Source organism: Ambystoma mexicanum, chromosome 5p (genome assembly GCF_040938575.1).
Source record: "Ambystoma mexicanum isolate Mex_15411 chromosome 5p, UKY_AmexF1_1, whole genome shotgun sequence".
Lineage (NCBI taxonomy): Eukaryota > Metazoa > Chordata > Amphibia > Caudata > Ambystomatidae > Ambystoma > Ambystoma mexicanum.
Genome location: NC_090930.1, coordinates 296824042 through 296839380, shown reverse-complemented (window position 1 = coordinate 296839380; position 15339 = coordinate 296824042). Strand labels below are relative to the sequence as shown.

The following is a 15339-nucleotide window of genomic DNA, read 5'->3' as shown; positions in this document are numbered from 1 at the left end:
GTCTGCTTACCCAGGGAACATTGCATGTTGTGTGAATTGTGACACATTGGTGTTCCATTTGTTCTGTGACCAATTATGGATCCTGTACATGCCTAATTTGCTTTTTGATGTGGTTTGTCGCTTAGATGCGATGCTCAGGGTGTGCATCACACACAATAGCTGTTCACTGTGCTGTGCGCTGAGCAGTGTGTTGCAGGAGTTGGACACAGCACACAGAAGCTGCAGTGTTGATTTTGCAATGCACAATGTGCATGTAGACAGGCATTCATTGTTATGTAACGTCAACAACTTTTGCAATGCATTTGGGAATGACTTATTTTGGGTGGGAGGTTGCTGGTCAGTCATTTCATCTGATTCCATGTCAGGCATCATTGTCTGATGCCACTGTACATTTTTGACATGGCAATGTGTACCTTATTGGTACTGTGTTGGTGTATGGCTATTGCTTGCCATGTCATGTTGTGGTTTGGGAGGGTTTGAGTGACATAACAGTGATGGTCATGGCCTGTTTTGCAGGTGTGTGCGATTCACACCTTGCATGTCAGGGTCAGCCGCTTCTCGAAGCAACGAGCTGGGGGTAGATCTCTCTCCGCGGCAGGGGCCTCCCTCTGGAACAGCCTTCCTGCCTCCCTGGAACTTGAGGAGAACCATCTCCGGTTCCGGAAGCACCTCAAGACTTTCCTCTTTGCTTCTGCTTCTGCTTTCTCTCTCTCTCTCCCTTGCTAAATTCTTCACTGAAACTGCACTGGATCTGCAACTGGGCCACTCTCACCGACCTCGGTCCCTGCCCCAGCCACTCTCCACTGCCTCCCTGGCAACCCCTGCACTGCGGGACTGTCTCTCTATCCCTACAGCCCCCCCTTCCCAGCACTTGTCTGCACTTACCTTTGCAGTTGCCACCAGCTGGCCTATTTATTTGTTTTTTATTCTACTTACCCTGTACTGCACTCCCCCCCCTCCCCCTCCCCTTGCACTTTTCCCTTCCCCCTACCCCTGCACTTGCGCAATCTAAATGACACCTGGCCTAGTAGTATCTTTGTCTGTCTTCCCTTGTTCCCCCCTCCCTGCCTCGTCGTCACACTTGTGTATAGGCACGTTACAAATGCCATATCATATCATGTCATGTCATATGTCATGTGTGTGCCTTTTGGTCACACAGGATAGCTTGTGTTTAAGTAGCTAGGGATGCAGACAATGTGGCACTTCCATGGCAACTATCTCAGGGTGGTAAGGTTGTGACAGTTGACTGTCTCTTTGTCATCATCGATTGTCACCTGGCATGTGCCAGGCCTGTGTGCACTCCGCAGGGGTGGGAGTTTAGGTGAAAAATGTGGCCACAAGCTGGGTCCGGGCTTCCTCGCCACATGCCCTGTCCCCTCCCATGGGCAGCACCTGTACCTGTGGTTGGGCATGTGGGGGCACCACCATGTCCACCGGTACGCCCTGCCGTGTTGCAACATTGTGCAGGACACATGCTGCCACAATGATCCTGCACACTACTGGGGGTGCATAGAGTAGCTGCCCGCCAGAGCGGTCAAGGGAGCGGAAACGTGACTTGAGCACTCCGAATGTGCGCTCCACTATGGCCCCGGTTGCAATATGGGTGGCGTTGTATCTTACCTGGGGTGGTGTGGTGGGGTTCCGGATTGGCGTCATCATGTGGTTGCTCAGAGGGTAGGCACTGTCCCCTGGGGAGGTGTAAATGGTTGTGATTATTGGGGTTTGTGTATTTGTGTGTGTGTGTGTGTGTGTGTGTGTGTGTGTGTGTGTGTGTGTGTGTGTGTGTGTGTGACATGCATGCATGTGCAAGGGCATTTGTACTCACCTAGGAGCCAGGTGTCGCCATGCTGCCCAGCTTCCAGGGCCCGGCTCAGGGCGGACATTCTGTATATGAAACTGTCATGGGTGGAGCAGGGTAGTTTGCATAGACAGAGGTGATGATTCCCTTTGCATCGCATACCACCTGTACATTGATGGAATGCCAGTGCTTGCAGTTTCAGTAGATGTGCTCAGTGGCCCTAGGTGGACGTAGGGCCACATTGGTGCAATCTATGGCACCGAGCACTTTGGGGAAGTGTGCCACCCTGTAAAAATCCAGGACAACGGCCTGCCTTTCTGCGGGGGTTCTGGGCATGTATATGTGTCTGCGGACTGAGGGGCGCGCTGTCATGATTGCCAGTACCTGGTGTAGGCAGCGTGACTGCGTGGCCTGTGAGACCCCCCCCACTATGGCAGTAGTCCGCTGAAATGACCCAGTGGCCAAGAAATGCAGGACATTGAGCACCTTCTCCAAGGGGCTCAATGCTTGGGAGCAAAGGGTGGGGGATGTAAGGTCATCTTCCCACTCCCTGTCAAGGTCTAGGAGGATATGGGGTGGAAACCTATACCTGCCGTAGACCTGGTCGTCAGGCATCCCAAAAAGGCTTGTCCGTGGTGCGAAAATGCGTGCCCTGGCTATTCTCCTCCTCCTGCGGTGTCCCACGATCAGTGCTGCGACAAATGGGGCATTCATCATAGCTGTATATACGTGTTTGTTGTTTGCGCGCACTTTTATACTGTGCGCGGGGACACTTCCGCCTGCCTTCGTGTGGCGGACGCATTGACGCCTGTGTGCGTCTTTTGCCGTGCGCGGGTTTCCCGTATTCGAATCCATGAATACGGGTTGTTCGCGTGCGTGTGGGCGTTCCGTGTAGTTCCCTGCAGTACTTCCCCAGTTACGCCTTCTTTTTCACGCATTATTCCCCATTCCGCGTGTTACGCCCACTGTTCCGCCCACTTTGGTTGCGTGCGCCGCGCTATGTGCGCTTTTGCTGTGCGCGTAGCGCACGCCGTGTGTGCCCGCGTGCGCCATGGCAAGATTTGGCGCACGGACAGCGGGAAACACGCACAGCGTCTTCCTTGAATCGCACGTGTGCGCGTGGTTTCTCACGCTTGCGCCACCTTGCGCCTCCTTGCGCTGGGATTTTCGGCGCACGTTTGCTCCATGAATCGACCCCTTAATGTGAAATAAATGTACTTTACCAATTGTACAGTCTTGTTGTTTCCACTTAAAGTACAGTTTCATAACTGTTGTGATGCGCCGTGCTGTGAGATGATGTGTGTTGTTTTCCGGGTTCCACGTCCAGTCGCGTAGGTGACGATGGGCGCGTTTGGCCACGCTGCCTAGCAACGTCACGGAGAGAGGCGGAGAATATAAATGATTTGGTGATGTCAGGCTCTGGGGCGGGGGATATGATTTAGCGCCGCAAACGCAAGTCACCCAGGGCGATGCGGCAAGTGATAAGATTATCACAAGATGGCCGCGCCCTGCTGCCTGATTTTGCTTGTGTTCATGAGACGAAAACTCAGGTAAGGTGCATATGAAATGTTTGTACGATCGATCGAATTAAGATTAAAAGCACATGGCCGAACCATAGGGACAACAATACTTCTGACCGAACCATTCCTTTAACACTTGGTTTCACAGAATACAATGTTATTGTTGCTTTGTTTAGGCTCTGTCTTCGTGTTGGAATCACTTTTATGTACATGTCGTTAAAGCCGTTTCTGTAACTTATAACCAAAAACCTTCTTCCAAAGCGTATTTCACTATACGCGAGTACTACAAATGCTACACTCCACTGTCTGAACAGCTACGGTCAGCTTCAGTCAGTTTCACTCCTTCTCGAGTGAAAAATCAACTGGTTACAGTTACCTACCTACGAGCATGAAGGCTTGGGAACACGCTGAAACTCACCAGTTCCAGGCACGGTCTGCTGCATGCTTCTCGCTGTAAACACTTGGCAATCAGGTTCACATGGGGAAGTGTTTGAACCTTATGCATCCGGCTAAGCAGCCTCTGCAATCCAGACTTTGAGGGTACATGTCCAACTCAGGATTGATAACTGGAATAGGCTAATGGCAAATTCCGGCATTATTACTTTCCTCCCACTTCTGTGGGTTCTGCCAGAAACATACTTTCCTCTGCCACTTTCTCCTGCCCCAGCTGATTCTGCTGCTGCTACAACTGCTACTACTCTTCCAACCATGACTGACTAATGGCCTGCACCGGAGGGAGCTTTTTAAGCCTCTCAGCCTCCCTCAGTTGTGAGTTGTTAAGATTAATAGCCTGACCCTAAGGCCTCTAGTGCTGTTCAGCCGTCTTCTTCGTCCCAGTACTCTTGGCACTATGGGACTTGAAGTCCCTGGTCACAAAATTAGTTCTAACTGTTAATTTACTACTTTTAACTTCAGAACTATTTTGTTTATACCTTTTGAGATATGCTTCATTGGGTTTACCACAGAAGGAAAGGGCAGTACATTTATGCCAACATGTATAGGTTTACTTTCTCTGTACCTTTGGGAGCAAGGGGGATTTTGTATCCATACAAGGCATGACGGGATCCTCCTTAATTAAAGTGGTTAAAGATGTTGCCCCCACTTTGCCCATATCACTAAACTTAACATGGGGTTCTGATACATTACAATGGCAATAGGCCATTATATGTTTTTGTATGCAAGAAAGTTTACTCCCTTTCAAATGAGAATAGCCTGCCTCATCCGACAGGATCCTTCACCACACCGGGTCCTATCTCCTCCCAGGTGATCTGCCTGCAGTACACCACCCCCAAGGTCGGGATCAGGCAGCATCTGCCTTTCCCTGGCCACCTGGGAGGAGACTTCAGGCAGGGGTACAGTGAGGGATCTGTAGGATTCACCACAGATCACACAAGAGAATTGGCACCAAGGTATTGGCTTCATTGTGTGAGTCAGGAAAAGGAGTTCCCAAATGGAGGAGACATACCACAGTCTTCAAAGGAGATATTTCGGCCTCAGCTGGATCCCTTTTTTCTGTGGGATAAAGCAAATTTTATCAAGCTAGCCAATGAACTTGATAAGGTTCTAGTGAAATTGGACACAGAACCAGACATAATCCCTGTGTGTGTGTGTGTGTGTGTGTGTGATGTAGTTCCTAGTGTATTGATGTAGGCCCATGTGTAGATGGACATCTGACTCCCGAAAGAGACACACTGGCAACCATTTTTTAGTATGAGATTTTCTGATTAGAAGAGACACAGCAGTGAGACATGGAACTAAGTAAAAGGCAAGAGATGTGTAGAAGAAGGAGGCAGTGTCCCGTCACACCCGATTAGGGATATGGATTTCTGAGAAGCTGTGTTGCAGTTTTGCTCTCTCCAACTTTTCTTCAATTTAGTAAACTAGAATTTAGCCAGCAGCAACAAACTAATACTCATGATTTTACAGGAGGGATCATTTATATATGGCTCCTGGGTCTTGCAGCAGTCCAGGCTATTTCCTGGGCTCCCCCTGGCCTCACCTCTGTTCTGGCTCTGCTGGCATACCAAGAACCGTAGCAATGGAGCTGATAAGGTGACTGCCTCTGGAGTTCAGCACTTACTGAACCATCTGAAGTGCATTTATTTCACAGGCAAGAGGGCATAAGTAACTTGTTCTGACACAGTCCCCGGGTAATATGTGTGAGCACCTAAAAAGATTATAAAGAGCACATTGGAGCAGAAGATAGATATTGAAAACATGTAAAAGCTGATGAAGCTATATGCTTTGGAATTTAATATTTTTGTGTGTTGACACCAATGTTTAAAGTAGCAGCCTTACATGTACAGGTGCTGTGATCAAGGGCAAGTGTCCAATACCAGAGCAATGCCATTCAATACCAGGTAATGTCTCCCATGTCTAGTGGTTGCCATCAAATGTCAAGTGCAGCCTAACATCCCCCAGTAAGGCCAGTTAATGCCTTATGTAAGATATAGTTACTGTATTTAAGATTCAGACCTCTTGGGTCTAGTTGCTACCATCCAAACTCCAGCGCAGGTGTTTTGACGCTACTGCTAGTGACACCCTGGGGCCCATTGAGTGAGAGAAAAGGGTCTGATGTGAATGTCATCACCCCTACCTCGAGAGCCTTCCCTCCACCTCCAGGGGAGGGTCCAAGACCCCACCCCCGCACAGGCTTTGGTAGGAGCATGTACCTGTTACTGTGCAACAGTAAAGAGTGCAGGCAACAACCTTTGTAGTAGGCAGTTGCTCTCCATTCTCAACACAGGAGAGGTTTACCAATGTGACATTATATTTGTATTTATAGTCCACTCCTTACGCAATCCAGTAACCCTTGGTGGTATTAAAATACATGTGTCCTATAAAACACATCAATACACAGTAGTTCAAATAGATTAGATGCCCTACACTTAATATTCATGTTCAAATGCATCTGACAACACTCAGTAATGAACATTCAATGAATGTGTATTACACTCATGTAAAAAATAAATCTGAATCATTGCTTTTGTTATGGTCATTATGCACAACACACTAAAAATGCAAAACGTAATTTATAAAAAAGCTGAAATCCTTGTCATTGCCTCTACCTCTAATCATCAAGACTGAGACTGATCAACCTTCTCCAAGAAACCATAGTCACATTAAAAACCAGCTACCTGCCTCACCAGGTCATGCTAGGTGACCTCACAAATCATGTCAGGCAATTTTCATAGAAACATCTGCCCAAATTCCTCAATACCTTTCTTAATGTGGTATTAATAAAGGGTAAACGTTCTCTCATACTCTCTCACTAACTGTAGAAGGTAGAAAGATGAGAGCTGGATACAATTGGATGCCTGTATCAGTTTACACAATTCAGAAAAAAATTGTCAAAAATATCAAAAGCCACCTTACAAGAGCACCAACAGAAAAGCATAAAAAATAAGGAAAAATGCTTAAAAAAGAATGAAATTGTCCATTTGGGTATATGCTGCCAGCATGTAGCCCATCCACAACAGGGCCTGCTCCTTAGGGGGTGAGCTGATGTGCCTTGGGAAGAAAAACAAAATTGTTCCCATGCAGCTCAATCAATAACAAAGTTCTGCTCAAAAGTCAACAGGCATAGTCCTCTAGGGACTCAAAATGCCTTTAAACAGCCACAACTCCAGCAAGGAAAAAAAGGAGTGACTTGACCCCTCCCTTCTGGAGAAAGGCCATGGAGCTCTCTCTCGCTCTCTCTGGCCTTCCAGCCATCTGCCTCTTGTCTTCCTGCCAGCTCCACTGCCCTGAACAGCTGTGTGGGGCTTGAAGCTGGTTGTATTTATATTATTCGGGCATTCACATTTTCATGCCTACAACTGCCAAAGTTAGTCTAGCACTAAAAATCTTTCTAAACAAAAATATCAGTGAACTGAATCCGTCTTGTGTAAGCAATAACAAGGACGACGTCATCCACCACTAGGAATCTTTACAACAAAAGTATCAGTGCTCTGACACTACAGCTAGGACAGAGATTTGTAATCCTGATGCAATGCCTAGTAATCTCTTGTTTAGTATTATTAGAACACTTGGCACTCCACCCGGAAAAGGTCCAAAGAGCAATGCAATGTTTATAGAAGAGTATCATAGTGTACCAGACACAAGGTCGCTGGTGCCCGCCAGCCTATTGAAAAAAAACACTGTACTGTACTTACGTTAAATGCTCATGGCTCACATTTACTGTATATGAAAGCGTTTGTACTAGCATCAAGGATGGGCCTATGGCTCACACAGTATACATGGCTGACATGTTTAGAAACAAGATTACATGTCAGGTCCAAGCACTATAACAAAGCGCAAAGGGATGCGTCTACTCTTTGGTTTTCTTTGAAAGATTAGGAACTGCAATGCTTATCTCAAATGCCAGAGTAATACCTCTCAATCTCAGTTAATGCATTATATCCATGGTACTGGCACAATTTCTTTTAAAATGCATCTGATTTAAAATGCATCATGTAGCACTAATTTCAACTAAAGTTCTTTGGGGCAGAACTGCCTAAGCCCTCTCCATAGGTGCGGTGGTAACAGAAATCCAGCCTATTTTTGCTCCCAACAGGTGTGGTATTGTACATACCCCTGGAATTATGCCCTTGAAATGGAATACCTTCAATTTTCCCTCCACCTGAGAACTGAAGGTGAAACTTGTACAATTTCCATTGATGCAGTTAAAATGTGTTTAGCTATACAAAAGGATAGCCCACCGCTTTCCTTCAAGATAGGGGAAACACTTTGCTATTAGAACATTGTAAGGGGGTGAGAGAGTGATGCCCACATTCACCATGTAATGTATACAAAAGTCAGAGTTTACGCTTTTGTGGATTGCAAATAATATACAGTATTGGCATGAGCTTCTAATTTACATAAACCATTTTCACCCACAATTCGGGGAGAGTGTTGCTTAAAAAATATATATTTTCAGGATGTGTGCAGATTTCCAGACCAGAGGTATTTCAGTAAATTCCCTGTCGTTAATACTACCAAAACTGTAAACCTATAGTAAGTGGGTCCCCCTCAGATTACCACTGTCGGTAATCATTACGAAAAATCGTATGTGCCTGTAATAAGGCCAATGACGTGGTGTTTGAAACAATTTCATATTCTATCAAGAGAACAGCTCAATGTGCTTTTATGAATACATTATTGTTTGGTACTGGGAAACCCCAACGTCTTTAAAACTGAAGTATTCACTTGTTGGGGGGCTTCAAGTGTTGGGCAGTAGCCAGCCATTAATGCGGCTGATGGACTAAGACCAGACCAAACTTTTTTGTCCACTTGAAAATGTCTGGGAGTAACCCTATGGAACACCAGACATCATAGCTACCGTCGTCAACCACCATGTGAACAAAACAATAAGCAGATCAGGCTTACCTATGAAGCATACTAAGATTGTACTAGCACAGACACATCGTTGAATTAGTGAACTATTCATAAAAGATCAAAGTTTCAAGAGTCTATAACAATAGTCATCAGAAAAAATACAACCCTGCAATGTTCTTACAATGTGTCTGCTAGAGTGGCGATACATACTTGGATGAATGTTGTCAAATATATCAGGCTGAGAAGTTGCAAACAGCTCAAGCTCAAAAGGTTCTTCTGAAGTCCCATCAATGGCATGAACCCAACGATATAACCAAAAATCCTCACCATCATCTGCAAAGAGGAAGAAAAAAAGTAAGTCATGTATAAATCTTATTTCTTCAGAGAAATGTGTCACCTAAACTTCCAAGTGGGATAAAGGTAGACGTAGAAAACATAAAAAAAACACCTTTCTTTTTCTGCCTTTCAGCTCTTCCAACAAACGTGACAAGACCAATCACGTCACACGAGTGATTATGTGGCAGGGAATTTAGTTCAGATCTGAAACAAAAAGAAAAGAAAAATATATACTATTTAAGATTATGTCAATGTGCAAGTTCAAGATCACAAGTTCTGCATTAAACTATATTGATTTTTACTGCAGCTGGTTAACAAAAAAAAGAGCGTGTGAGCACAGTGATTTTGCTGCCAATTCCAGCAATTCATGGTCTGCTTCTTCCCATGCACAAATGGCCCATTCCTAAGATATTTCGCTCTTCTGAAACACAAAAACAGAATATGAATCCAAAAGCGATCGAGGAATATGAGGGGGGACATAGTAATAGCCTGCACAGGAAATAAGGTGTGGAACACCATGTTGGCAGCACACATCATTGCACTCGATATACAGGTTATCACTTCAAAATGATCTACCATTACAGTCACTAAAATAGAGACAGACAAATGTAGCGATCCTTTAAAAAACATATACCCTGGATCTGATCTACCAAGTCCGGCATCAACCTCGGTCCAAAGAGTAATACTTTGTAAAAGTGTATATGGAAGCCTGACAAATGTCTCAAACAACAAACATTCAGAGAAAAGCAACATATCTTGCATTTGTTCTAGCGTAACATGTTTTGGTATATGTTGCTAAAGTGGATTTTCGTTGCCATCTGCACATGTTATGACAGTCACATTCCAGAGGCTAAGGAAAGGGGTAATCTTTAAGCTTTCTTGCAGAGATGTAGCTTTAGCGGAGCAATGAGGGTCAGCCCTTGGGGTTGGGGAAAGTTTTGAAGACATAGGCTTTACTACTTAGACAGTAAGTTAGATAGACAGTATTACTTTGAATAAAAGTAGAGGAGTTCATGAAGCTAAGCAATTTGGGTTCAGAAAGAATGGCAGAACGTTCTTGGGGAACTATGTCCTTCGTAACTGTAAAGACTGGAGGGGGTGTCTGTGATACTACCCTCTATATGGTTGGGTTAGAGACACCCCTGACAAAACTCTCAAGAAGTAGGAATCGGCAAGCAACCACGGCTGAGACTCAAGGAAGGTGATGCAGGCTGGCTGTTAGGTACAGTGAATCCCAAGCCCCACAAAGGAATGCCTAATAAAGAACAAGGTTTAGGTGAATAAATACAAATAAATAACTCCCTTTGTACTCCGGAAACTGTACTCCAACTATCATCCAAAAGTCTATCGAATTCTCTATGCTCGTGAGTCCCCTTCCAGTGTTGTATTGAAATCTATTTGCCATGGTGTGATGGATCTGTATGTCCAGATATTGAAACAACTGTTTCCCAGCAAACCCCCATAACTGAAAGTTGTTCCCTCGATTTTGTCTAATGTTTTGCTAGGAAGAAAAAACTATTTTCGTACATACACCGGATATCCCGACAGTTTTCAGAACTGCCCAAGGACCTCTACTATATACCGAATATGTACCGATGGACCCCGTACCTACAGCAGTACATCATCCACATAGAGGGATCCTGACATGACTACGCTACTCAACCAGCTTCTGTGAATTCCCAGCCTAGCGCCCTGGGGAAAACACACTGCCCATTTTCACCTTAGCTTTTGGCTCCCTATAGAGTCATTTCATCCACTGAATTATACTGTCCCCAAACCGAGCCTCTCAAGGACCAGGCACAGCCACTCCCATTCCAAGGAATCAAATTCCTCGGTGGCATCGAAGGAGACCAGGCCCAACTCCTCCGCTCATTGCTGTGCCTCAATCAAATAGTGTAGTCTGCAGATTATCGCGCTGATGTTTTTACCTACCAGAAATCCACATTGATCTGGGTGAACCAGTCGAGACACTACCCTCAGAAGCCTGGTCGCTATAATTTTACCCAGAATCTTCGCGTCCATGTTCATTAGAGAGATGTAGCAATAGAAGTCACAATACTTTGGATCCTTGTCTGGTTATAATAGTACCACTATAGTGTCTTTTCTCATGACAGTGGTAGGCACCCCATTTTCAAAGCATAGTCATACACTTGCTTCAGCTATGGAGCCAAGATCTCTACATAGGTCTTATAAAATACAGCTGGCAGGCATCTTGCTCCCTTTCAGTCATTCTAAAGTCAACCTTATCTCAGTCTCAGTAATCCGCTCTTCTAGTTTCCCGGCATCTCCACCGCCTCCTCAATGTCCAAGAGACTACCAGGGCCCCATCCCGTTTCTATAGTATGGTAATGGTAATGGTTGTAATGTTAATGATAATGATGTGTTATTTATATAGCGCCTTAATCCAAAGCGCTTTACAGCCAGCAGTCTACCCGCCTTGTTTCCTTCCCCATGGACTCTACCAGTATAGCGAAAGTCACAGTTCCCCAAACGACTGAAAAGTCTGTGCAAATGTTCCCTTATCAGTTCTGAACCCTGCTGATTCCCACTTGCAAATTCCCCTTCCAGCCGTCCGATGGCTTTTTCCGATTCTTTAAGAGATTTATTCACTACTGCCCCAACTCCCACAGAAGTGGCTATGCATTTACCCCTGATTGTCACCATTATTGCTTCGCACAAAACACTAATGTCCTCAGCAGACCCCGTATTGACATCAAAGTACTTTAATATAGCATCTCGGATTGTGGTCTTATAAGACATGTTCAGCAGTGATTCCGCTCTCAGTCTCCAAGTTGGTATCCAAGTGACTTCTTTGCCCCAAGGAAACCTAGCAGTTAATGGCGAGTGATCCGAGAGGGTCCTCCAAAAATATTCTACATCCTGAAAATTATGAAATCGGTCCCGCCTGAAGATTAAAATCTTGGAATACGTATTGTGTACTCGCGAGTAAAAGGCGTACCCCGTAGAGGAGCCATTCCCTTCCCTCCACAATTCAACAATACCCAGATCCAAAATCATCCAGTTCAGAGACCTAGATGCTTACATTTTATGCATAGCTATAGTGCTAGACCTTTCCTGGTCTGGATCGAGCTAGCAATTAAAATCCCCACTCCAAATAATACCAGATGAAAATGCGTGTTATCATCGACGTAAGGGGCATAAGAATTAATCCTTCCATTCAGCAACAACCAAATTCAGCGCCCTGCCTTCCTTTACCATCTATGAAATTTGGAGAGGTACCTTTTTAGCCTGCCATTTCAGGACCCCTCAAGCAAAATAAGGGTAGGATGTGCCATATACCTCTCCTCCCCAGGTAGCCCTAATCATATTCAGATTGGTATCTAGAAAGTGTGTCTCTTGAAGAAATCCGATCTGCACATTCCGTCTTTTAAGTTAAGCACCTCTTTCTCAAATTCCCCATCTCACTCCCCATTCTGGAATGCCTGGACTAGAGCAAAGTTGCAATCACCTTTCTCCTGCCAAATATCGTGCGTCTCCACACAACCAAACCCGGATCAGTCTCATGTATACAACTGCCTCCCCTTTCCCCCACCCCTCCATGTCCCCATACCCAAAATAAAAGCAAACATAACATGATCTATAAAACTCCCCATTACAGACACCTGGAGACCTCAGACGTGACCTGCCCTGGACAATACCTGCAAAGTATGCATGCGACTACCCATTCGCTCAGCCCTCAAGGGGGCTTCGGACAGCCCCCTCTCATAAGGGGGAGCGTATGTCACCTCAGTAACCCCAGCAAAGAGTGAAAGTGAGCCTCGTACTCTGCCCCCACACTTCCTCCAACCTCCTTACAACGTTTAGACTCACATTAAACAGTGACCATAAACCAAGGATATACAGTATGCTAGGCGGTAAAGCATCTGTATCCTGAACATACAAACAAGCGCAGATAAATCAGTCCCCACCTTCTTCCCAGTCATTTTGATCTTTCATGGAAGTGTCTCTCATCATCTCTGCTATCATTAAAACTTTATCGTCCACCATCAAGTTTTTCCCCGAGCTCATTTGGTGTCTAGGCAAGATCCCAGACTTCTTCTGCATTTGATTCCCTGTTCTATGTTCCATGTTCGGCCACAGGCTTCCTGCTGCTTGACTTGGTATTCATGCCAGTTTTTCTGCTCTCTTCGGTTTCCCACCACTCCCATGCCTCTTGCAGAGAGTTACTAAACAATCACGGCACCTCAGATTATTTTTAATTACCAGGATATAAAACCATATACAGTACATCATGATCCCTCAAAGTGTGTTTCACTTTGTTGAAACTGTGGCGCATTTGTTGGACTCGTCTGGTGTAGTTTGGGAACACCATTATCAAATTTGTGTCCTTGGAAATTGGACCCACTCATTTCGGCGCCGGCAGAATAGCATCTCAATCCATAAAAATGAATATCCTGGACACTACAGGTCTAGCCCCGGCAGAGGTTTATTCGGCGGCACTATGTGGGCTCATTCTACTGCAAACCAGTTCGAGAGACCCTTTGGACTGTAGGATTTCTTCAGGTAGCGCTACAAAAACAGCTTGGTCAAGCCACTCTCTGTTCCTTTTGGCATGCCCACCACACGTACGTTGTTCCTTCTTGAACTCCCCTTTGCATCGTCAGTTCACAATTCCAGCTCCTTGGTAGTTTGTAGCAAGGTCAAGACATGTTTTTCAAAGTAGGCACATCCATCTCTATGGGCGTAGGTTTTGTTTCCAGCCCCTTCGTTGCTGCAATTTTGTGCACATCCGTCTGTACGAGGTTCACCTCCTCGCTGATAGTGCCTTTCTTGGCCCCCAAGGGTACTCAGGAGTCCTGAACAGCTGACAGCACCTATGCTATTTTGTCTTACAGATTAGACGGGGCACGCTTTTCACCTCCTGCTGCCAACTCTCCCTTCTCTCCCTCACCCGGAGGCTTGCTCGGCAGTGCTGTGTAATTATCAATTTTTAGCTGCAGGGGCCAAGGTGCCGGTCATTAGCTCCAGTCATCGTAGGACCCCAGGACTCTTTCCTCCATAGATTGAATGCCATTGCAGCCCAGGAAAGGATACCATCCAGATCCACCTGCAGTATCACAGTAGGCTGCCGCCGTTAAGGTCCTCTATCAGTCATCCACTACGGGAGGGGAGAGGGTAGTGCCCCAGGCCATACAGAGCCTTGGGGACAACAGCCACACGAGAGAGCAATATATACGCTCTGTATTCCCAAAGGAGTCAATCTCCGGGATCACAGTCCCCAAACACAGCCACATGGGAACACCTGCAGCACACACAAGAAAAAACACTTGCACACCAAGGTAAGAAAAAATGTAATGGAAGATGAGATGCGAGTTAGTTGTAATGATATTAGAGTTCTAGGTGCAGGGGAGAAAGGCTCAGCCTTGGTATCTAGGCTGCATATATACAGAAAACAAAAGAGATCCAAATTATGGAAAACTATGTCCCCTGCACACTTTCTAAAAGGCAAAAAGCCTAAGGGATGTTTTATGGATTTATAAAACAAACTATTCGAAATACCAATTTTTGTAATGCACAATTCAAAATAACCAAGTTTGGCAGTTTCAATGATAAACATATAGAGATTAAATGACACCTTTTCGTTAAAAGAAACTTTTTTTTCTTTTTATTTGTTTCTGGTTGGCCCAACACATTTCGAGTTTGATACACTCTTCATCAGGGGCATAAAAATTCAACAAGTTTCAAATTTATCTAGAAAAAAGGAAATTGAATTCAACAATTTAAATTTTTTCATTGTAAGAAGCACTAGAACAGACATTTGAAAAACAAACAACTTACCCTTAATAATCAAAGAACATCAATGAATCTCGAAAGACATATCACTAATACACATTGGAGCCTAATAATGCATAATCACAGATGAATTTTTTTTTCCTATAAGTTATTTGGGCTGTCTGCTGTTATATTCATAGATGTATATGTTCAAACTGGCTTCCAAAGCCATTTTTCTCCAACAATGACCTAGTACCCAAAAGATGACATGATATTTGCCTCTATAAATTGTCATTAATGCTAAATAGCACTAAATTTTGTATAGAAAAATCACCTTACCTAAAAAGGTAGAACGGGAAGGGATGGTTAGAGATATTCCTAGTTTGGGAAGGTAACGCGCATCAGTAAAGCGGAGCTAAAATAGCCCTAAACTGGAAAAAAAGAAGGCATTGAAGGATTTCTAGTGGTATGATGTGAGAAACCATAGAGTGAGAATTAGAAAAGAAGAAAAACTGTGCAAATTGAATATGTGTAGTATTAAATCGGCAACAACATGGAATAGAGTGTGCCACTGTATATTAATAGCAAATAACTTTTACTAGGACTCACCCCACTTTTTGTGGAAGACAAGTCAGA

At 44.8% G+C, this 15339-nt stretch overlaps 1 protein-coding gene across 2 annotated transcripts in view; it reads right to left on the bottom strand.

The window, feature by feature from the left end:
* The window catches only part of RADX (RPA1 related single stranded DNA binding protein, X-linked), a 586560-nt gene that overhangs the window by 344684 nt on the left and 226537 nt on the right, over positions 1 to 15339 (bottom strand). For both annotated transcript variants that reach the window (XM_069612730.1, XM_069612729.1), the window contains exons 5-6: positions 9083 to 9174; positions 8845 to 8967 (exon numbers count right to left, since the gene is read on the bottom strand). In XM_069612730.1, the coding sequence (XP_069468831.1) occupies positions 8845 to 8967; positions 9083 to 9174 (215 nt within the window). The remainder of the gene's footprint in view (positions 1 to 8844; positions 8968 to 9082; positions 9175 to 15339) is intronic.